At 35.1% G+C, this 23,715-nt stretch overlaps 3 protein-coding genes and 1 non-coding gene across 5 annotated transcripts; all 4 read right to left on the bottom strand.

Moving 5' to 3' along the window:
- Nucleotides 1-3,353: 3,353 nt before the first annotated feature.
- LOC120076741 (Integral membrane Yip1 family protein) lies at nucleotides 3,354-7,651 on the bottom strand. Its single transcript, XM_039030642.2, has 6 exons — nucleotides 7,329-7,651; nucleotides 6,123-6,168; nucleotides 5,894-5,977; nucleotides 4,831-4,993; nucleotides 4,334-4,607; nucleotides 3,354-3,970 (listed from the first exon to the last, which is right to left on the bottom strand). The coding sequence occupies exons 1-6, from the start codon at nucleotides 7,380-7,382 to the stop codon at nucleotides 3,779-3,781; spliced, it is 813 nt and encodes a 270-aa protein (XP_038886570.1). The 5' UTR covers nucleotides 7,383-7,651; the 3' UTR covers nucleotides 3,354-3,778.
- Nucleotides 7,652-7,780: 129 nt separating this feature from the next.
- Nucleotides 7,781-7,854, bottom strand: TRNAV-CAC (transfer RNA valine (anticodon CAC)). The gene has a single exon. It is a non-coding gene; the product is annotated as a tRNA-Val (tRNA).
- A 942-nt stretch (nucleotides 7,855-8,796) lies between these two features.
- Nucleotides 8,797-14,502, bottom strand: NEDD1 (Transducin/WD40 repeat-like superfamily protein). The gene is made up of 10 exons (XM_039030370.2): nucleotides 13,956-14,502; nucleotides 13,582-13,694; nucleotides 13,118-13,378; nucleotides 12,912-13,016; nucleotides 12,241-12,306; nucleotides 11,875-12,096; nucleotides 10,983-11,537; nucleotides 9,708-10,331; nucleotides 9,329-9,505; nucleotides 8,797-9,232 (listed from the first exon to the last, which is right to left on the bottom strand). The coding sequence occupies exons 1-10, from the start codon at nucleotides 14,119-14,121 to the stop codon at nucleotides 9,119-9,121; spliced, it is 2,403 nt and encodes an 800-aa protein (XP_038886298.1). The 5' UTR covers nucleotides 14,122-14,502; the 3' UTR covers nucleotides 8,797-9,118.
- A 1,698-nt stretch (nucleotides 14,503-16,200) lies between these two features.
- GIF3 (GRF1-interacting factor 3) lies at nucleotides 16,201-20,102 on the bottom strand. Of its 2 annotated transcripts, none has more exons than XM_039029383.2 (5): nucleotides 19,338-20,102; nucleotides 18,706-18,813; nucleotides 17,979-18,055; nucleotides 17,099-17,183; nucleotides 16,201-17,019 (listed from the first exon to the last, which is right to left on the bottom strand). In XM_039029383.2, the coding sequence occupies exons 2-5, from the start codon at nucleotides 18,781-18,783 to the stop codon at nucleotides 16,606-16,608; spliced, it is 654 nt and encodes a 217-aa protein (XP_038885311.1). In that variant the 5' UTR covers nucleotides 18,784-18,813; nucleotides 19,338-20,102; the 3' UTR covers nucleotides 16,201-16,605. The 2 variants fall into 2 exon arrangements, with proteins under 2 accessions (XP_038885311.1, XP_090168850.1); XM_090312724.1 differs by having other exon boundaries at nucleotides 18,706-18,817; nucleotides 19,338-19,797.
- Between the last annotated feature and the right edge of the window lie 3,613 nt (nucleotides 20,103-23,715).

Raw genomic sequence — 23,715 nt, 5'->3', positions numbered from 1 at the left:
AGATTAATCTTCGATCCACAGTCTAGCTTTATTTCTGCTTGTCACACAACCTCTATAGCTTTGTTATTCCATTATCCACTAACAAGTCTGTACTGTTGCCGTTCGTTTGCGCCTGCCACTATCCAGCTCAAATTCATCCGTTTGCATCCACGTCGGGTTGCTCCCAGATGCGCCGCCTCCCAACTGCTCTACCCTTCTTCGTTCGTGTCACATCGTCATCTGTTTATACACTACTCTTGTTCGTGTGAATCACATATGTTGCGTGATTTAAGGACCCAGTGCCCCTTATAATTTTTTTAAAAATCTTGGTTTAATTAATTGGTTCACTTGGTTCGTCCAGGCAGACTGCTTTGATTCAACCCTCTTAGATTGGTTCGGTTAGTTTAATTTGTCATTGCAAACTCGAGTTGTTCGCCAATCTAGCACATTGAATTTGAGGAAGGGTATTAAAAGGAAAATAGGGTTTATTCCATTATTATTTATTTTTTATATTTTTCACTTATGTATTTTCCTTTATTAGTTTATTGATGTTTATCTCTTCACTTTGTGGAAGGTTGATTATGTCCTCTAAATTATCCTGATTTATTCGATAATATATAAATTTAACAAAAAATATCTTTGAACCATTAATAGCGTCTTACTTCTCTATTTTTCATTTGTTTTTCTCTCGTAATTTCTTCAACACCCTCTTACCCTAGGGTTGGCAATGGGGATTTTATCCCATCCGAAACGGGTCCAGGGACCATTCAATTATCTTTGGTTTGGGCTTGGACACTTTAGTTGGGCTTAGATTGGGCTAAGCTAAAAACCAAACTAAATGTAAAAAGTTAAATACCTAATATATATAGAGAAAATATTTAAAAATCTAATTATATATATAGAAAAATATTTAAAAACCTAATCAAGATGGGGTCAGGGTTAGGGACGGGGCGGGGACACCTTCCCATCCTGATTTGATCCCATCCCCAATCAAACTGGGGATTCCCAGTCTCGATTGGGGCAGGTCCCTGTGGTAAATTTTGTCAACCCTATCTTACTCCCTCTTTGTTGAACATTTGACATTTGTTTATCTAAAATAAGTAAATTAATAAAATTGCATACTTCATTTAAAGTACAAAGACTATAATAAGAAGAAATATAAAAAAGGAAGCACCAAGAGATTTTATTTAACAAAGTTGTACCTTAGTTGTTTAATGTGTTAATAGCTAAATACATTTTTTTAATATTTACCGTTTTGGTATGTTTTAAGGAGAGATTTTGATTTTAGAATTATGTGAGATTTTGTGTGATTTTATGTTTTCACTTAAAATTTTGGTTCTTGAGATTTTTTTTTTTTTTTTGCAAAGGAGTTCTTGAGAAAATTGATGCAAGCTAAGAATTGAAAATTTAAGGAAATTAAGAGAAAAATGAAGTACCCACATGAAAAAAAATGAAGATATATGTATAACTTGTTTTAAAATCGATTATTTTCAAACTTAAGAAATTTTCAAACAAATTGATCAGTGCATTAACGGTAGAGCATTTTCAAACTTTTTTTTTTCAATATTCAAGTTACTTTTGCAATGTAGTATTAATGATTTTTGTTCATATACTAATGGTGTAAATATTTTTAAACTTTTTTTAAAGCTAAGGATATCTTGAAACTTTTCAAAGTCATGAGTATTTTTTGAACAAAATTTTAATAGTTTCTATCTAAAGCTAAAGACAATTGTATTTTTTAACACTTATAGTTTAATGATATATTTTTCTGAATTTCTCCTATGTTTCGAAAAATTTCTCTTTCAAAATTCTCTTTGGCTCTCTGTTTTTTCTCTCTTACAGTTTTTGTTTCTCTCTATATAATTGTCCTTATTTATTTATTTTTTAATCTTAAATATAATTTTTGTTTAGTAATTTGATATCCTAAAATTACCTTTGAAAACTAGGTTAAAACTTTTAATTAATTGAAGTCTTGTAGCTAACCTTTTGAGAAAAAAAATGTAATTAAGTTGTGCCTTTCATTTGCACAATGTATATCCATCTGAAGAGTCTCTAAAATTTGGAAACCATGAGAAAAAGTTAATGAATGAGAGTTATTGGATATATTATACCTTCTAAGTTTCCACTATAAATTAGTCTACATAAATACTATTGAACTCTATTTATTGCTTGCCATATAAAAGTTATTGGATACCACTTCTATTTATTATTTGTCATATAAAGAAATGTTAAGAATGATGTGAAATAGATATTTATAAATTAATAATATGTGAAATAATCAATAGAGATAAGTATATAATATCAAAGCGGTAGAAATTTGTTCGAAAATTGTGCAAACGTATAGAAAAAAATGCCTGAATGAATAAATTGAAAATTACTATTACCGAAACTCGTAATTAACCACCAAGGGAGAAATAGCACAATGCAAATTGTAACTGAACCGATTAAAACAAAGTGGAATATTGGGAAGGGGAAGAAGTATTTAACTTTTATTGAAGTCTGGACAACATTTGGCGACTAGTTATTCAATTTTGAAACGGCGGCAAGAAGCCTCGGACCCTATAGGATTCCACGCTTCTCAGAATATGCCGACTCACAGTGGTGGAGGCTCACAATCCAAAATTAAAAGTCAATAAATAACACAAAAGGATTCTTAAATTAATGACAAATTGCAGAAACCGCCCTTCAAGTATTTTATTATTGAAATCGAGTCCCCCCACCTTATGTAAAAATTATAACCATATTATAATTTTGAGAATCCAAATTTGTCATTTTAGGATTCAACTTGTATAATTATTTGAAGTTTCAAGCTTCAATTTTACAATTAAAACTTGGTAGTATAATTACAACTACCCTCCTACATCTTTATTTATTTATTTATTATTTTTTTTTTTTTATATATAATTTAGCCTTAAATTAATATGTTGAATGAGAATGAAAGAGCAAAGATTCAATGGATCGTTCCAAAGAAAAGGCAAGGGGCCCAGTTCCAGGCTGCTGACGCTGGGACTTGTAAAGACAATAAAGAATTAAGTCTCTTCTCTGTAAAGGGCCACAATCTTTTAGATCCATTTGAACATATTTTATTTTGACCCTGTTTTTGAGAATATTTTCAAATGGTTTCTGAATTTTTTTTTCCTTTTTTTTTTTTTTTTTGTCAGGTGCTCGTTAACAGAAATCTGGCCAATCCACAGCAAAAATCTTATTCAATGGTTAGCTATCAAACGATTCTTGTTTTTGTACATCCCATCAAATTTTCCAATCATAAATTGTCATATAAAAAATTCTTCCTACTTCTTTTCTAAAATATTTTAATTCTTTTTTCTTTTATGTGAGTTAGATGTATAGAGATGATGTTGCCCAGATACACCTAATTATTAAGATAGGCTAAAGTTTTTTTCAATCACATCACATCAATGTTCAAAGTACATACTTCAACAACTATTTACAATGACATCCATGTTTTGAGTGGAATATACTACTATGAAAATTTATAATCAAAAGGGAAAAACAGATTTCACTCTCCTCAAACAATGGGAGGCCATCTGAGCGCTCTGCAAAACAATACCGTAGGCATGTTAGTGATTGTTGTTGTGATAAAATCATCACTTCCAATCATTAAAACTATCGACTGTCGACGTTTTTCTTCTGTCGATCCTCAGTGATTCATCACACAATTTACAGGGACCAAGAACTTCCAACACCAACCAAGAGGAAATCATTCTTTAGTTAAGAGGTCAGCACTCAGAAACAAAGCTAAGATATAGTTCGAAGACGGCAAAAGACGGAGTGAGCTTGCTCAAGGAAAGAACCACGCTTTGATGAAGATTGCCAAAGCCATTTGCAAGAAAAATGCAGCAACTATCAGAACCGAAAGATCATTTCCGTTGATATAGGACCTCAGGTTCAAAGCAACAAAACTTGCTGAGGCGGCACCAGAAAGGAGTATAATGAACCATCGTAGAAATTCTACCGGGATGAGCAACAGAAACTAGAAAAGAAAAAGAGATGAATAAATCATGCAGTTATATATATTGCCCATCGAAATGGCTCTTTGCTGAATAAAACTCATGCAAGTCTTCCTGAAAATGAAAATTGAAAACATCCTGTCTGGGCAACAGTATTCTTTAGGAGTCGATTCTTTATTCTATATGCTCATTGCAATATCCACTGAGCTAAGAAAGCCAGAAATTCAAAATATATGAAAGTACATGAAATAAAAAAGAAACTAAAGTACCAAAATAAGGAAATGGTAAACATATTAAAAAAGCCAAATTATGCAAATCATGTATGGAATTATGTCTAATGGATTAAAAAAGAGAACAAAACTGCAGTAGAGATTCCAGAAGCTTACAGATGCCAGAATAAAAATGAACAGAGAGTATCCCCACAAGCACCAAAATTTTATGAGGCTAGAATCTGACCCCAAGTATTGAAGTGAAAAGTAAAATGCCATGGGCACCACAATCGCATAACCATAGACACACCCAGCAGCCACATTCATATAGCTGACATCAAAACTCCATGCAGCACCCTGATCACTGCGCTTTTGCATGAGAAAGGTCGCACAGTTTCCAAGTGCCGAAAGGACAAATACTAATGTAGTGGTGATCCACACAAGCCCATATCTAAGTCATGGCAAAATCCAACAAAATGAGATTGATAATCCATTTAGTTTCAAAAACAAGATCAACATCAACATCCATATAAATGCTTGAATGATCAGGCAGGGAGGCACATAAATTTAAAAAAGAAAAAAGACACGATTTAGGCATTGAAAAGTTCACAGATGATTCCATAGCCATCAGAGAGTAAAATTATTAAGGTTAAGAGAGAAAACAAAAATCTCACAGATCAGGGTTTGCATCGATCTTGCTAGAAAAGTCCCCACCAATGGGATACAAGGAACTAATCAATCTATTCATGACAATGTCTGTATCCACATTGAAATATTGAGTGTAAGATGATACACTAAACACCCCCTTCCAGTCATTTGATGGTTGCTGCTGAGAATCTGCACATAAGCGAATGGAGTCAATTGTATGGTTCAAACCATAAGAAAAGAATCAAGCACATGTAAAAATGCATGCTTGACACAAATCTGATCTTCAGGATGTGGCAGTCCATTTTCTGGAACAGGTTGTACTTTCTAATATCCAAAAACCTGCTATTTTTTCTGTCTAGGGGTTTGAAACTAGAAAGGTGTCTTCAATCTTCCATATCCAAGGATTCTACAAACCGCTTGGGTGGTTCAAGTGCCTTGTACCACAATACTAAATAAATATCAAAACATCTGGTAGTCCTGATACACAACATTTTCAACATTGATGGTCAAAAGATACTAAAAAAGGAAAATCCTTTTTTTCTTTTGACTTCCACGAGTATTCGTACCAGCTTGCACGCACCTCGACTTATCTCACATGACAACCCAAATGACCTTATAATATTTGGGTACTAAGAAAATTTGTAGGATATTAAATCCTACGCAGATGACCACCTTGGACTGAACTCATTCCCTTTACATTCTTTATTATACCTATTGCCCTTATTGGCCACAGGCCAACTCATGATAGTTACAACAAAGGAAAATCTCAAACACAAAGGCAATGATTAATTAGTTGAACTTGAAACAAACACATCTCCATCCCATATAACATGTTTTGCTTTTAGTATTTCCAAAACTAGAAGAATAAAGTAATCAGATTAAAAGAAAAAACAGAAACCACATGTACGCGGGAAAAATTTAATATTAAATTGTTAAAAGATCTATAAATGTAAAGTAAAAACCCCTAGTTGAGAAAAGCAAAGGAAAATTAAACGAATAATCCCTAATCATTATTTTCACCAATTGCACTACTATCATAACAGACTGTTCTATAGACTATAACCTAGAGGGAGCACAGGACCAACATACCACTTGGACTTTCAAGAGTTTGGTAACCTCTCCGTCTTTCCCCCCCACTAGCTGGGGGGAATGTCTGCATGCTTGCTTCTGGTGCTGCATATAATTAAGAAGCCATTCCTTAGAAATGAGTTCATGTGAAATTAAATAGTGAAGTAGAATAAATTTTTAGGTGCGACTAATTATTGAACACAAAATGAAATAAGATTACTAAGAGGAAGATACTGGAATCTGTTCTTACTTTCATGGTCTGTGCCACTTTTCTCAATCTCATCATTGATTATGGCCTATCGATCCACAAAAAAAAAGGGATAATATAAATATATGCAGACAAAGCTTGAAAAACGAAGAGAGGGTTAAAGAAGGCCATAAATTTAAAAACTAAATTAACCAGAACACGATAATATTTAAACACACAAGGATTCAAGGCTCAACCAAGAAATAATAAGATATGCAAAATCCAACAAAAGAAACAGCAGTTAAAACTTGTATTACTGTATTAGGGTACTATCGTTGGTTTTTTTTAATAGAAACAATTTTCATTGAGAGAAAAGAAAAAAAAAAAAAAAAAAGAAAAAAGAATACAAGGCATACAAAAACCAAACCTACAAAAACCCACTAAAGAGATGATTTCCAACTTTGCCTAGGGCATAATTACAAAAGGTCTTCAAAGCAAAATCCAAAGAGAGACATGAAACCTCGTCCGGGTCCCTCTCACACACCACGAAACACTCTATTGTTAAAGTATTATCTTGGTTATAAAGTATATCAGGGCCTAGGGGTGAAATTCAATGCAAACATGCTAAAATACCAGATCCCCTCAATGATATAGTAACATTGAATCTCCCTCCCCACCAAAATGCATTTTTAAGCTTCTAAACCCAGAAGGGAATAAAAACTAGCCAGCTCTTTATATTTCAAGCTCTCAAGAAATCGAGCCCAGCAAAACTACAAACAAACACGCCAACTGCCAATATATTGCAAGAGGCATCCTTCAGAAGACACAACCGGAAGCATCAAACTTATTTCCCTGTTAAATAGCAAAGATACTGCTCTCGTATTCAACAATCCTTCATGGATGTTCTTTTTATACGTGCCACCAAAGAAAAAAATCGAGAAGAGAAGGAAAAAAAAAAAGTCTCAAAATCAACAATAATGTCCTGAATTAACTCCAAACTAATAAGCAAAGAAAAATCTCGGTGGCCTCAAAAGAATAGTACTCCGTTTTCCTTTTACTTACGATTAATTCTCAAAAACAGCATAATATACAAAGAAGCCACCAAACAAAGCAAATTTAACACACACAAAACAATGTAATGACGAAATCGAAACCCATCACATTACGAAGCAGATCAATCATCGCGAAGAATGACACAGAAATCAGAGGTAAACTTAAGAAGTAGATAAAATAAAAGAAGCAAGCAAAGGCGTCTGGAAAAGTGCGTACAGGGACTGAGCCAAGCAAATGGCTAGTAGGGAGATTTGTGTAGGTTTCGTCCATGAAGAAAACAATCAAGCACCAAAAGGAGAAAAGGGCGAAACCCCGAAAAGGAAGAGGAAAAGTGAAACTATACGATGGGCTCAGAAATTCATCGGAGGTAGGAATCGACGAGCGATTGACTGAGATGGAATTCTTTGGCTTTGAGCCCTAATGTTGATCGTTCTCTTCGCATGGAAGGGACAGCTCACGGAGGACAGTGACGACGTTGAATTGAAGCTGAGTTTCCACAGTGGAGGCCATCATGCATAACCCACGTGCCTCAACCGATTAGGCGCGCACGTCTGAGAACCTTTACACACGTGCTGAAACAAATGGGCTGGAAAAGGCCCATATGGGCCTTGAGAGAAGGACAAATTTACCCCTTAAGAATTGAAATACAAAAGTAATGACTGAAAAAATGTCTGAGCCCGGGTTCGAACCGGGGACCTCTAGTGTGTGAGACTAGCGTGATAACCAACTACACCACCCAGACGACTTGACGATTGAATTAAATACTTTAAAAATAAGGTGCTTGAAAAGTTGTTGAACTTTATTCGATATTTTATTTAAAATAGTAATTAATAATTAAAACAGCATGGGCACTTCCACTTTTTTTCTAACCCGTTGGAGAAATCTTTAATAACAAATTGCCTCCTACTCAAAAATAAATATCTAACAATTAAAATGTATAACAGACGAATAAAATACCAACTTAGCAACACGAACCTTTTTCTTGTTGGAGTTCAACAATAATGAAGGTGAAAGATTAACAACTAAAATCTTTAAGATGCTAGTAAATATATTGTCCGTTAAATTATGTTTGGATTGATATTTTTTATATATATTTTAAATTAAGTGCAAAGAATCTCCTTTATTCATCCTTTAAGCTTGAGCTATCTTGAATATCAAATAATTTATCAGGAGCTAGCTAGAGAACAAGTCTTTGTCAGTGTAAGCATAGTTCAACATTAATTAGCATGTTCTCCTTTTCTTGAAATTAAAAGTTCAAATCTCAACACCTATACTTGTTATACTACAAAAATATTGGTAAATCTATGACAATGATTTGGTAACTCCCAAAAGAACTAAAGTGCCACATCGAAATGAAATTCTGATGTAATTGAGAATTTAAACAAAAAAATCCTTTGGAACAAGAGTGATTAGTTGAGATTCTGAAGCAAAGGTGATGGAGTTCCTGGTTGACATGTGAACTTCCACCTACTGCCTGCTGGGACTCCGTACGCTTTATGTAATCTAAAGACTAATTTCTTCTTATCCAGAGAGGTAATATAGTTTTTTTTTTTTTCCCACAAAAATGTAAATGTAAGTGTTTGCTTAGACGACAAAATGATATCAAAAGAAGCCTACAACTCAGCTTGGAAGCAAGATGACATATTCATGTTATGATTATACTCAATGAGAATGTTCAGATCTGTTGCACACATCCAATTAGTAAATTTTCATATTTCAGTGGTGGAGTGGATGGGGATGACAAAAAGGAAACTTGAACCGCACCCAAAAAAAAAAAAAAAACTCACAGAGATGCATCTACTATCTCTGCTAAATGAATACACTCAGGGGTTATATAGACCAAGAAATACAATATTCCTTTGATGAACTGATAATCATATTTCTGTACACGTTCAAAAAAAAAAAAAAGAAAGAAAGAAAACCATCCACCTGCGCAGGGAGCAACACAAAATGGCCAAGTGCACGCTGAAAGAAAGACAAATCCCAATTATAAACGACTAGAACTCCTACGATCCAAGCAAATCTCGAAGCTGCTGGTTTTCTTTCCTTAGAGACTTGACCTCTTTTATCAGCTCAGCTTGATTTTCCAAAATGGAACTCATCACACTTGACATTTCCATCTGTGTAAAGTTGTGGTACAAATGAGACAAAACTCAAGCAAAGGAAGTGTAAATGACAAAACCCTGTTTTGGTTTGTGGCATCAGAAATTAAGTACCTCCTGCATATGAAACTGTCTCAGAATCTCTAAATGAAGGTTCCTCATGTCGTCATGTATTGATCTCTGAAAGGAGTCCAGAGTTTCTTCCAAAGTGCGTTGAAAAAGCTGAAGTGTAAACGAATTGCCTTGCTGGGCATCTGACTGCAATGCCTTTTGTGGTTGCAACGATCCTCCCTGGTACAAATACTAAGATCAGAGACCAACATTTTCCATTTCGTGTTGACAGCATTCATGCAAGAAACCCCATAAAAATGTGCAGAATTAAAAAGCACTGGATGTAGACAACAAAGCAAGAAGTAAACTAAAAATGCCTAGAATCAGAAGTCCAAGTCACGCATCATAAAAAAAAGCATTTAATTGGGAAGAGTATTCTTACATTCATTGATGGAGGAATCCCAGCTTCCGTGACAGACAATGTATCAAACTTTGATAAGTTATTCAAAACCTCTTCCCTAGTCTCAGAACCCATTTTCTTTGTTTTCGGTGAGCCCATTGGAAGGCCATCACTGAAAGATGAAGTGGTGCTTAACCTCTCCGCATATGTAGAAAATCTACGAGGCAAGGTCATAGCTGTGGCCCTAGGTGAATCTGTGTTGCTCAATCCAATGTTTACTCTAGTACCAAGAGACAAAGATGAAGCAGTACTAGATAAGTGTTCAGGAATTGACAATGAAACATCCTGCGAGGTAACATCCTTTATGCGCAGATTTGGGTAGCTGAAATTCAAATTAGTCAAGGAAGTGATGCTGCTTTGGCTAACTGATGAGGACGGATCTTGTAATCCAGAAATCATTGAACTTGATGTCTGACTACTTGAACTTGAAGCCAACATCCCAAAACGTGATGGCAAAGTCATTGGCTGCCTCAGTTGGGCAAATTTTTCAGATAATTTCTCCCCACCCCAAGCTTCCGGAGGAGTAATGGATGAGTCTTCATTCTTAGAATTTAGAGCTGGAGCAGGAGTAGAGCCCAACTGTCCTGAAGAAGATCGGGAATCATCCTGCCAAAAAATCAAGTGTGTGATTAAAATCACCATTTCTCATGCTGTGCAGCTGTGATTCCAAAGGAAAGCTCTTGCCAGAATTTACTAGTTCAGTCGAAAGAGCCTGAAATCAGTAACCTCAAATGTGAAGATTAAACGTGTACTTCTCAATATTTGCTAACAAGTCACCATATTCGCTTTATACAACTAATGTTTAACACATGTTTATCGTGCTAAAAAGTGTCGAAGTGGCCAATACATGTTGGACAAGGACATGTTACCCAAATTAAAGGTGCTTCTTGAGACACTATTATCAATTAGTTTGAATCTATTATACCATGTAGGTCTTCTGTTAATTTTGTCTCGAACATTTGGCCTACCACCATTGAGATGAATGTGTGATCAAGAAATCTATGACATAATTTCTATCACTTGTGTGCGTAATAATATAGTAGAACCTAAGGTTGTACCTCAACAATCAGCACTATGAATATCTAGCTTCCATATCTCGGAACTAAAACCAATAGAGATTGTTGAAAGGTGAGCTAGGGTTCTGAGTATGACCATGCACAATGGGAATTTGTTATAGCACATGCACAGTACCAGGCATCTTGCACAAATAGATCTTTCTTTTATTAGATATGAAAAACAGTTAAGAGATTAGATCACCTGTTTGGAAGATGAAGATTTCCAATGATATATTGGATGATCACTTGCCCCATCCTCAATAGAAGAGAACCTCCTACTCGACGAAGGAAACAACATAGATAGAGGCTTCTTGTCAAATGGATTATCCTTCTTCGGTCCATTTGGATCATCCCACAGCTTATCCAGTGACGGTGTGATTGGCTGAACATCCACAAGAGGAGAAAAAACCTCCATATCATCCTTGAAGTTGTAACTGGAGCGAGGAGGATGTAATCTGGCTAAGGCTAAGCTTCCCCCAGGTCGCAAATGGCTGCGAAGTGGTGTTTCCTCTGCAGTTGAGAATGTGCTGGAAGTTTCGGTCAGTGAAGCTTCAAAAGTCGGACCTGAACGGCCAGGATTCCGAGAACTGGATATTGTTGTAGACAGAGGAACAGTTGATGTAGTCACAGATGGAAGTGGGTCAGGCATGAGAATTGAATCTTCAATGGCACCTCCCAAAAGAGCAACCTCAGCGGTGCAATTGCCTTCATTTACAATTACAGGTTTTAACCTCTGCCACGATAAACTTGTAACTGCCTGGATTGTACTGCAAATAATTAGTAAGGCTGGCATGCAATTATTACGGCGTACAATCAATAGTGATAATGAGCAAAAGAAATGAGATTGGGCCAGAGGGGTTGCACTTAATAAGCTCATGACCAAACGAAAACAATTTCAATGGCTATTTCCAATTTCTCTTAACACCATATGTATTGCACAAATAAAAATAAAAATAAAATGAGATTTGATGAACAAAGTTGATTCATGAGCCTACAGCGCGCAATGTAACATAACAGTAAAGAAAAAAGTATTCAACAAACCGGAACCAATTTAGAGAGCAGACAAGGATTCTGTAAGACACTGGGGGAAATACCTCTGAACTAGTATAAGCACGAAGAACAATGTAAGGCTCTGGTTTCCCACGGACATCATAGAAAACCACACGTCCATTGCTTGTTCCAGCAGCAAGTATCAAACCATCATCTCTGAAAGCCATTGATGAGAAGGGTGCCTCATAAGCAACGAAAGAAGATGGTCTCCTTGATCCTGAGTCGTAAGTGTACAACTTCTTATCCAGCCCAACGCTAGCCAAAGTCTGTAATCAGAAAAAATAATTTAAATGATTTTACTCGTACGGACAAACCTCTCACCCTAAGAAGTTGTTTCTCCCACTAATCATAAAATTCTTAAAATATACTTGAGCAAGATATCAAGGATCAATCATGAATAAGTATGAGACCTTATCATTAGATGGTGAGAAGCCAATACCAGCAGCTGGTGCAGAATGTTGTTTCTGCCAAGAAACCTAAACAAATGCAGAAGTATGCAACTCCATTATTGCAACATAACTCATGAAATAAAGGCTATTGTGAAACATAAAGCCCAAAGAACAGAACGAAACATAAAGTTCATATCATAAAATGTCAACACCAGAAAATAAGGTAGGCCAAATTAAATTAGAGCCATTGATTGGTTGGAGGAACATTAAAACAAAATATTTCATTTTGTACCAGAAGGCAAATACAACGATTTAAGAGGTTACTCATACTTCCAAGTACTGAAAGGAAAATTTCAAAATTCTGAGAAGTCATCCATTAACAAACGTCGCCAAACAGTCTAACCACACCCATGAAAAAAAAATCAAAGCAACGGAAATTTCATTTTTGGCCCCCTGATCCATCCAGGAGTTGGTCAGGTACATTTTAAAGATTCCCTGAAAATAATCCTTACCAATAGCAATAGAAATCATAATCCAAATGGAAAATATACGACATTATTGCAGACTGACAGCGGAAACCAAGGTAGTTCAAATGTCTTAAAACATGAAATGTCCTCCAAGTCAATTTATTATATTTTTGAATGATAAGTAACAAGCCTTGATATTCGTACAACAAGATAGTAGAGCCAAACCTTAGGGTTGCGTCCAGTTGTATCCCAGAGATGTACGGTTCCATCATCACCTGCAGTCACCAAAAGGTGTCTGCTAGTACGAGAATAGTCAAGCACCCTCAATACCTGGTCTTAACAGCCATCAGCAAAGACAATTAATTGGGAAATCAGATCATCTGACTCTATAAATCTTTAAAATTAACCAGGATGCAATAAACTTCGACAACCTGTTCATTGGGATCTTTAAGTTCAGCAGCCCTAGCACCTGATGCAAGATTGTGAAGTATAAGATCCCCACTAAGACTGATTGAAGCAAGGTGCTCATCTTTGCAATTGTACATAGCTCCTGTGATAGTATTGGTATGTCCTCTTAACCATTTTATACATCGTTTTCTTTGCAAATCCCATATTCTAACAACATGACCACTCCCTCCAGTACACATGTACCTGGATACCTTGTTGCTGAAACTTATAGAAAATATAGATTCCTGTAGAAAAGTTTAGCCATGTAAAGGTAAACAATTAAACATCACTTACCATACATCCTTGGAAAATAAAATAAATTTGTACAGCATTAATTACTCAACCATCAGTAAATATGCAAAAGAACATCCCAACATTTCCTTGAGCTCCTAATATCCAAATAAAAAAGAAACGAAATAAGACGTTACTGCATTAAAAAACAAATGACCTCTATGTTATCTCCACTATCAGTACCAGCAATTGGAATGGTTCCCATGCTCTGACCATTCTTACGCCACAAGGAGATCTTCTTATCATCTCCAGCACTGGCCACTACCAAATCTGCAAAAATGAAAACCCAATTGAATCGAGAGAGAAAACAGAACCACCATAATCTCGATGGTAAAATATCAAAACTTACGCTTGACGATAACAAAAACAACCGTCCACCACTCACTGAGGTCCTCAAAAACATAACAAAACTTCCATTTCTATTAAAACCCAAATGCATAACTCAAGAAAAGCAATGGGGATACAAGAAATGTTGGAAATTAGAAAAATACTCGATGATTCCAGAAGGGAGAAAGAATCTAAGCGACTCACTGGTATGATTCCATTTCACTGAATTAACTTGGAAACCCGGGGAAGGAGTGTAGCTCAAAGTGCAGGGATCGCCCAGATCGTTGGAATGAACAGAAACATCAAAAAGTTTGACAGTATCTCCAGCACTTGCAGCCAGTAATGCCATTGATGGATCCCCCAAATTCATGGCTTCTCTGTGCAAAACAAAGCTTTTGAAACAGAATCTAGAGGAGGCACCAACTCCCTCAATTACACTGAAAAATCACCGAGAATATAGAAGAAGACGGAAATTACTATTCTCGGAAGGGAGGGGATAGCCAATATGAAAAACAACGGATTAGCGAAATCGGAAGTGGATTTCACATTCTCTTCCTTTTTTTTTTTCACTCGACTCGACAAACCCTTTTTTCCATTCTTTTTTCTTCTTACTTTTTTTTTAAAAAATATTTTTTTTCTTTTTTCTTTTCCCTCTTTTTGCCCTTCTGGCGAAGGAGAAACCCTACTAGTAGACGCCGGGAAGAGAGAGGGATTGAAATTTAAATAAATGGATGAGTAATAAATGGGCGCCATTTTAATACATAAATAAATTGGGTATATAGCTTCTTTCTTGTTGCATATTTCACAAATGTCTAATTTTAAATATATTTTTAAATTTAGCCTTCTCCAATTTTAGAAGTAAGGTTTAAAATATTAACGTTGATAGAAATATTCATATCTTACTTCTATTGAAATATCGATGAAAATATCAAACAAATATCGAAGCGATTGATAGTTCTGAAAAAGTATAAAAATAATAAAATAAATTAATTTAAATTAATTAATTAATATTTTATAATTTTCTAAATAAATTAACGTGTCTTTTTTATATTATATTTACATTAGTGATATATTGTTGCTTATTTTTCAATATTTCATAAACTCTTCTACGGTATAATAGAAATATTGATTCATCCTTCACGTTAATAATGAACCCATGGAAACGTGGAAATATCGACGTGTCGACGAAAAACTAATACTATAGTTACAAGGTGTCTACTTTTTTTTATCAATTTATCTTCCCTTAAATTTCTCTCCTAATGATTTCTCAAAAAAAGGAAAAAAAAAATCCTAATGTCCACATTGTACAAGAAAAAAACCTCACATCTATTACCTCATTTTAATTTTCTTTCAAGTAAACATGTAATTGATGGTCTAGTTAATTAATCATATATGTAGTTTTTAAATATTATTTCTATATTGATTTTGTCTAATTAATACACAATGATCATTATGGATTAGTCTAGTGGTCAAAAAAATAAAATGAATTTTTTTAAAAAAAAAAAAAAAATTAACCAAGAATAGTCACTAACCTAAAATTTAATATCTTAAGAGTTCTATCGTCCACCCAAATATTGTAAAGTTGTCCCATAAAATTATCACAGTATGCTTAAGCTAGTATGAACACTCAAGGGTATAAAAAGTTATCAATAAAAAGTAATTAATGCATAATTTTTCTACTAAATACTTCAAGATATATATATATATCCCAGAGTTTATGCTGACTAATGGATATTACATAATTAATATCTGTTTAGTCAAAAGCAGTATTTCCATTTTCAATTTTACTAATATTTTGGTTTATTTATTATATTTTCTATACTTGATGTTGATGATGCTTTCCTATCAGCTATTTGTGTAACATAAATATGCTTTAATCTTGAGATTAGAATCCACGTATTGTCAAAAAAAAAAAAGAAAGAAAGAAATTTCATCTTATCCTTTCTCGTCAATTTTTTGTTTTAATCAAATGCAAATTTGTTCCATCGAAGACAAATAAACTTTTCAGAAATGAGAATAAGGAAACTATGCTGACTGCTAACTTCCCATGTCCACATATTGCTAAGGCTGTTGCTGGGATCCGTGTAAACATTTGTAATAATACAGATGCTGACATATATAATCTTCCTTCTCTTGTGATTGTAATATCTTGTGATTGATTCCCAGTGTTTGGAGGATCATGTACAAGTACACATTACAAAACATCATTCTCATACTTCGAGTATGAAGTTTTTTTTTAATATCCATGAGTGTCCAACCCGACTTACGCGCACCTCGACTAATCTCATATTAGAACCTAAGGCTATAAAAGATTACTATTTCAACTTGTGGATTTAACCTCAGTCATTTAGCTTTGGTTTGCCTGAAGACCTGGCCATAAGCAACTAGTCCAAACAAAGTTCTGACACAGAAATTTCAAACAGACCATACACCTTGTGCAAATGCAACATTGTTGGTAATTTTCCTTTGCATTCAAAAGTTTGAGGTCAGTTATAGAACCGACTGCTAGAAACCATTCAGTAGAATTATATTATAACTAATCCTACTGATCTTTCGCAAGTTGTTTACAAAATGAGATAAAAGTGAAAGTACTGATCGATCGAGACCAGTCTACTACTAACTCTCTTCAAACTCCGTCTGCCTAATATTGTCAAGCATGGAATTTAACTGCATACCAAGACTCTTACAACACATACACAACTTACCTAGATATTCTGCTTAAACTAAAACAATTGAGAGAACTTTGGTTTCTTTACTCAATCTACTAATATCACCACAGCATGGAAGCTCTACCGTACCAAGCACCTACTATTAACAAGCCACACATGGATGTGGAACCAGCCATAAGGCTATGTTACTTAGCTTCCTCACCATCACCACCACCGCCCCGACCACCAGCTGAGCTCCCCTGACCATCAGCACCTGCACCTCCCACATCAGCAGAGTCCTGTTTGCCACCTCCACGACCATCAGTTTGCCCTGAACCTCGAGGAGGGCCTCCAGCAGTAGCACCCACAAGGGTACTCTCAGTATGATGTGGGTGATGCATGCCATTGTTAGCCCCACCAATAGGTCTTAGTCCCATTTGCCCTTGCATTGCTTGCTGGTGTTGTTGGTGTAGTTGCTGCTGTGGATCTTGTAATTGATGGGGGTTGCCGAACTGCAATGGAACTTTTGGAGGGAAAAGTCCCGATTGCTGAGCCATAATAGCTGCCTGAGGGTGCTGCATATAATAACCCCCTTGCTGCATGGCAGGATGTGGGGCCATCTGACCATTCTAACATAGGTAAGACAGACTATAATACGTCATGAAATTAAAAGAAACTGCGGCCTAGTTATTAACCAACCTGTGGAGGCATAGCTGGTGCCTGTGGCTGCGCATCAGCAATTGCAGCTAAATACATCAAATTCTTCTGAAGTTGAGCTTGGTACCTATTTAAAGAACCGCATTAACTCAAGTACAATCTTATGCACACTAAAAGTACATAGGGATGAAATTGACCTTGAGTAAAATACATCCTATTGGGAAAAGTGAAAGCCACATATGAAAAATAGTTTTAGGAAATGTAACACTTCATGGGTCCATAAAATCACATGAGCACATATACACAAAAAAGGATGTAGATGATGTAACCCTTGACTCCAAATATTCACAAACATACTACATTGTATCAATTCTGAAATACCTACTTGATTTTATTTAAGAACAGAAATGCATAATAAATCCAGGTCTCTAATAATAAAACAAGCATTGGTAGCGAGATTCAACCTGCACCCATAGACGCCTCCAGCTCTTAAACTCCAAGATACACCATCCTCACTTTCAAATAACATGCATGGTAAATCAATAGTTTCTTTTTTTTTTTTTTTTTTTTGGGGGGGTGTTAAGAAACTGATCTTTCATTGAAAAAGTGGACATCCAACACTCACTGCACTACATAAAGGATTCTAGTCCAAAAGAACAAGATTGATGTTATAATTACAAAACGGTTTAGTGAAAAACTCTCAAACGGAAGCATTAAACCTCGCCAACTCCCAACCTTCTCTCTAGACTTATCCACATCGTAAAAAACCTACATTATTGGGAGTTAGGACTATACATTATGAGGACCACAGGCAATTAGATAAAAATCAATGCAACAACTTTGTGGACTCCATGGGGTTGGGATGTTACGTTTCAAGAATCAACCCCATACACAACAATGTGTAGAGAGAGGGGTAACTTACTGAGCACATTCAGCTAGTTTCCCCAGATTTTGGTTGTCCAGTATGGCCAATATCAACTTTTTGTTCTCATCAAGATACTGCATGCAGTAGAAACTATTCATTGTTGATAACTTTAACTCAAATGTCTAAACAAGGATCCATTATGAAGCATTTACTAAATCTAAATTCATATTAGTTTATTTCGATAAACTTCTAGACTTCAAATATCCAGAGATAAAAAGAACATAAAACAAAGTTCAAACCTTACGCGACAGAGGAAGCAAATATGAAGAAAAGCTCTCCAATCCACAATTAAAACAAAAGGAAAAATCTCCAAAATTTTAATCAACCACGGCATCTCCCAGCTCCAATATCAAATTTGCAACTAGCAGTCCAGCACATTAGTCCTCGAACCATGTTTCCAACAGAATACTACCTTGTCATTTTCAATTCTTAATTAAATACATCAATTCATCATTTCTTTTCTATGAATCACATTAATTCCCAGGGGCCTTCTTTATTTGGTTCTTTCCATCAGCAAACATTTAGTCATTCTAGGAGCCATTCATGTTGAAGCTATTAATTTATCAAGAACAAATGGGCATGTTTCTTTCAAATTCATATCCAAGGCCATAAACAAAGTTCTATAAAATCAAACACACCACCGAAGAGAGCAGTCACTTCAATACCATATGCAAAAAAAATAGGCGTTTGAGTAAGAAGTAAAGACGAAAGAGAAAGAGGGTACCTTTTGAATCTGCTCGGTGGTGATATTGGTGGGAGGAAATGAAGGCATCATGGGCATCATTTGCGGTGGTTGCTGCATCTTTGGGTTTCCTGAATATAAACCTTAGCCCTACCTCTTAGAAAAGTAATTTCCCAAGTCAGAAGAGATTGAGAAGATAGGCAAATAATAGTAGTAATAAGAATAACAATAATAATAAAGGAAGACCCAGAAGCAAGAAGAGAGAAAACCTGCAACATTAAAATAGGTTCCTGAGGTTTGCCCCCTGTTTGGAACCCCTGAATAGGTCAAATCCTGTTTCTAATTCTACCCCATAAGAGTTTATTTATTTATTTATTTATTTATACCTAGCCAATTCATATGCAATCGTCTACCTATGCTAGTTCATAAGCATCGATAGTTCAATCAAACTCAAACTCATGATCAATTTTCTATTTTGTTGATAAGAATGATATATTTTGTTCCTTTTTATTTATTAATTCAATCTGTTTTTCTCTCTAGTTTGTAAGGTATATATTCTTAGGATTACGTTTTCAGTTAGGGTGGTTGAACATCGATTGAAGAACAAATTAACAAAAAGAAAATATTATAGACCAACATAACCAAGCAAACAAAACAAAAACAGAAAATAAAACCTTGGGATCTGAAAAAGAAGTAGCGGCGGCGCGATCTCACTAGCGCGGTGAACCAATGTGTATGTGACAAATAATAAACGGTGATAAGTAACTCTGATTGCTCGGAGTCGAGAGAGTGTGAGAGGGAGGGAGCGGCTGCGATTTCGTGGGAAGGCTGAGACAGAGGCAGCTGCTGAGACGGCGTGTGGGGTGCGACGGGCGGCGAGCGGCGGGGCTGATAATGGGAGGAAGGGGGTGGCTGAACGTGAAATAGGGTTTAGAAAAAAAGGAAAGTTGTGATGTTAAAAAACAATTTAAAAGAAAAATAATTTAATCAGTGCTGCGTACGGAGAAGAAGGAAATGCAAGAAAGAGCCAAAGAGGACATAGAAAATAGAAAATTTCATGAAGGTTTCGTTTTTTTTTTTTTTTTTTTAATTTCAGGAGAAAAAAAATATTGGTTAGGTTTCATTTTTACGTTCACACTGAAATTTGATGGAAAAATAAATTTTATAGATAAGATTTATTTTTTAATATATAAACAACATATGGAAAAATAGGGAAAAATTATCATCTTGTTTAGATGAACTGATTTGAATCAATTTGTTTGTAAACCGAAATAAGGATCTAAGATTAATTTTTATGATATAATATGCTTGCTTAGAATTAAAATAGTTTCAGATGAGAAATGGCATAAAGAAAGAGGAATAAAGACAAAAAAGAAGAAAAGAAGAAAAAACCAAAGAAATAAGATTAAATAATAAATTAAAAAAAGAAAAATAAAAGTGTTTTTGTGTTTTCTTTTGGGAGTTTTCTTGTTTCACCAAACTCACGAAGACGACGACTAGATTTGATTTGCTCGCACGGTTCCACTCATCGCTTGGGCCGGACCCAATTCCCTTTATTTATTTATTTATTAAATTAAGATGTTGATTTTTTTTTTTATTTTTTTTTTTTTTTAAAAAAAAGAACGAACACAGTCAATCTACACACAACAACATCAAGAGACGAAAACAAAACAAAACACACCACTCTGATTAAGAGAAGAATGTTGGAAAAGAATTTCTCACTTCTACGGCAGAATTAAGCAAAGAAAATAAATAATTAAGAAATTAAAAGGAAGTCATAAAATTAGAAACAAAAGAGTTTAAGTGAAAAACTCCCAACTCGGAAAAAAAACCACGACCCACCAGGAAGAAGCCCACTATGTGAAAAAAATTTACAATCACACAGAACAATTTTCTCTCCCAATCTCAATTACAAGAACACCGTCTCAAAGTTTTTATGCTACTCATATCTTTTTTCCACTCTTAAACAAAAGAATACATAAAGAAATTTTAACTATAGTTAACAAACTCAAACTTATAGTGTTTCTAACTGAGACAACTAAAAACGAAATACCTTAACTCTTTACTAAATTTTTTCAATGTAGGACAAGCTTAAAACTTTCTTAAACTTTTTCAAGACAAGTTCATGGCTTTCCTAAATCTTTTTTATATGGAGTAACTGCAATTTTAATATTTTGCCAAAAACCCAACAATTTCCACATTTGCAAGATATTTGAAAAATTCACAGTTTCTGTAACATCCATTGTCTTCATCAACAATCATAATTCTCAAGTTGGAGAACTATAACGTACTCCACCATAAAAGTAGACCACTTGGAATGCCACCTTCCAAGATTTTTCTTTTTCATCACATGTCAATAAAACCTTGTTGATATTTATGGTGCAACTTCCACCTACTTGGCTTACTTGAAAGTTCTTCAGCCATCTACATAACTTCTACCACACACCTTGCATAACGGTCAAGTCAATTATTGTGTGCAAACTTGTGGAGCTTCTAACATCACATCTTCTATCATGGTAAAGCGAACATACCACAAGAGCGAGTATTATCTTACTTCAATATAAGAGATTGTCATCTTCCTTGACAACGGAGATAGTGTTAGCATTCGACTCGAAGCTTTTTGACGAACTTACTTTGTTAAGACAATCATTTTTCATTTTTCCAAACTATCCACATTCCCAATAAACCCCTCAAATAAAAATTTAATAATAATCTTGACAAAATCTAAAGTTTCTTTCTCATACATCAAGATTGATTTAATGTGTTCGTAAATAGAAGGAAGTGACCAAATGAGTTGGAGTGCCTTATCTTCATCTTCTATCTTCACTCCTATCACCTCCAACTTGGAAACAATGTCATTGAGAATACCCAGATGATCTAAGATTTTTGTACCTTCCACCATTCGCAATGTGTGTGACTGCTCCTTCAAGTACAACCGATTTAATATGCTACTCGCCTGATACATTGCTTCAAGTTTCTCCCAAGCTCTTTTGCTGTTGAAATTCATGCACATTTGCAAAAACTTTTTTGGCCAAATTTAGCTTGATTGCACTTTCAACTCTCAAATCCATTTCCTTCTAATCTTCATCACTCATGTTGTGTTTCTTAAAACCTTTATTGGAATCACCGTTGGATTCTCTTGGACTACTATCACTGCTTAACTCTTTAGAAGCACCATTACCTAGACTTCCCTTCAAGGCTTTGTGTAATCCAGCTTGTATTAGCACATCCTTGACTTGCACTTGCCACAAACCGAAGTTGATCCTTCCATCAAATTTCTCCACATCAAACTTTACTAAACTCATAGAGTGTGACATATCTGATTCTCTTCCTAGCAAAACAAAAAATAGTGAACAACTCACAGTATTCACAATATCGTAACCTACTTCAATAATTTTTTTTCCTGATGTGGAAGGTCAAACAATGCTACAACCACATAGCATACTTGGAATTCAAGAAACCACCAACCCGACGCTCTGATACTACTTGTTAGGAAAAAAATCTCCCTCTTCTATCGTAGAAATAAGTAGAAAAATAACTAAGAAATTAAAATAAAGCAATAAAATTTGAAACACAATAGTTTACGTAGAAAACTCCCAACTCAAAGAAAAACTAATGTGAAAAATTGTTACAATCACACAGAACAATTCTCTCTCGATCCCCATTACAAGAAAACTCTCTCAAAGTTTTTATACTACTCACACTATTTTCCCACTCATAAAGGGATTTTAACTAGAGTTCACATACTTTAGCTTAAAGTGTTTCAAACTGAGACAACTGAAAACCAAAAACATGGCCTTCTTTTATAGCCTTGGAGTCTATGACTTCCTAAACATTTTCACATTATGACAAACTCATGATTTTCCGAAACCTTCTCAATGTAGGACAATCCCATGACTTTCATAAATCTTTTTTATTTGGAACAACTATACTTCTAATATGTTGAAATGCCTTGAATCTGTTTGCTGATGCTTCGAACAACCTAGTACGGGGGTTTAGAGTAGGGTTTAGAGTAGTGCCCTTCGAACAACATATTTATTTATTTGCAGTTATTTACGATTTTGACCCTAGGGTTTAAAGTAGTGCACTATATAAACTCTCTAACCCTAGAGGCGCCGTCGATGTAATTTTGAAAACATTCTCTCAAATAATATTGTTCTCCCTCTTCCCGTTCCTTTTTGTGTTCTTTAATTATCGATTTCGCAACATAATATTTTGCCAAAAATCCAACAAAGAGAAAAAGAAAAGAATCATACTACTCCCATCCCACGCCCTCCTCACAAGGGAATGAGCTAAATAATCGAGGAACTGCGTCACATGAAAAAAAAAAAAAAAGAAAGAAAGAAAGAAAGAGAAACAACCCCCAAGTCATTTGCCATGGACTTAACGACTACAATTAAAGGAGAGCTCAGAAAAATGCGAAGACTTATCATTGAGTAGGTGAACGAGTTCAAACTCAAACATGGTGTGCATCACGTTCGTAGAGAGAATGCTCCAAACCATCATGGATAAGTTATAGCTTTAAGAATCTCGATCTCGCAGCACCTAAGAATGACCTTGAAACCAACCAAATGAACACGTCCCAAAGGGTCCCAAAAACCCAGCTCTCAACTTGTATGTCAGGACTCCATTAGTTTCAGCTTTAATTTCATAGTTTCTTAATACAATAAACGTATGGTTAAGGATTCAAATAATATGTTTTTAACAACCTTCATACTTCCATAATGGAGATTCTTGAGAAAGATTTTGTGGGTAAAATTTCAACTGAGCGCTCCTCTTATCCAACCTCCCATGACCTCAAATTTAGACCTGAGTTTAGCTCTTGGCAGTAGTAGGAAGGTTAAGAATGATAATTGGGATGAGCATAGTCAGATTTTAAAACCTTTTTAAAGGTTAACAATATTGACACAACATTTTAAATTTAAGGAGTATAATTGAAATGAAAAACCACCACCTTGTCATCTCTTTATGTTTTCACACCACTCCATGACTTCCCATTTTCAAGCTTCAAATTGATTCATGTTGCCCTTTTTTTTTGGTACAACTAAGTAG

This window comes from Benincasa hispida, chromosome 4 (genome assembly GCF_027475165.1).
Source record: "Benincasa hispida cultivar pf3 chromosome 4, pf3_genome.v1.1, whole genome shotgun sequence".
Lineage (NCBI taxonomy): Eukaryota > Viridiplantae > Streptophyta > Magnoliopsida > Cucurbitales > Cucurbitaceae > Benincasa > Benincasa hispida.
Note: the sequence above shows the minus strand (reverse complement) of the source record. Positions and strands in the feature narration are given on the sequence as shown.

Coding starts and splice junctions, on each gene's coding strand:
- LOC120076741 (XM_039030642.2), bottom strand. CDS start 7,382: ATGGACGAAACCTACACAAATCTCCCTACTAGCCATTTGCTTGGCTCA. Junction 6,169..7,328: donor ATTTGCTTGGCTCAGTCCCT/GTACGCACTTTT, acceptor GTGGATCGATAG/GCCATAATCAATGATGAGAT. Junction 4,608..4,830: donor ATCGATGCAAACCCTGATCT/GTGAGATTTTTG, acceptor GCCATGACTTAG/ATATGGGCTTGTGTGGATCA.
- NEDD1 (XM_039030370.2), bottom strand. CDS start 14,121: ATGAATTTGGGGGATCCATCAATGGCATTACTGGCTGCAAGTGCTGGA. Junction 13,017..13,117: donor TTAAAGATCCCAATGAACAG/GTTGTCGAAGTT, acceptor TGTTAAGACCAG/GTATTGAGGGTGCTTGACTA. Junction 11,538..11,874: donor GTGCTTATACTAGTTCAGAG/GTATTTCCCCCA, acceptor AGTACAATCCAG/GCAGTTACAAGTTTATCGTG.
- GIF3 (XM_039029383.2), bottom strand. CDS start 18,783: ATGCAGCAACCACCGCAAATGATGCCCATGATGCCTTCATTTCCTCCC. Junction 17,184..17,978: donor AAACTAGCTGAATGTGCTCA/GTAAGTTACCCC, acceptor TTCTTTAAATAG/GTACCAAGCTCAACTTCAGA. Junction 17,020..17,098: donor CACCAGCTATGCCTCCACAG/GTTGGTTAATAA, acceptor TAGAATGGTCAG/ATGGCCCCACATCCTGCCAT.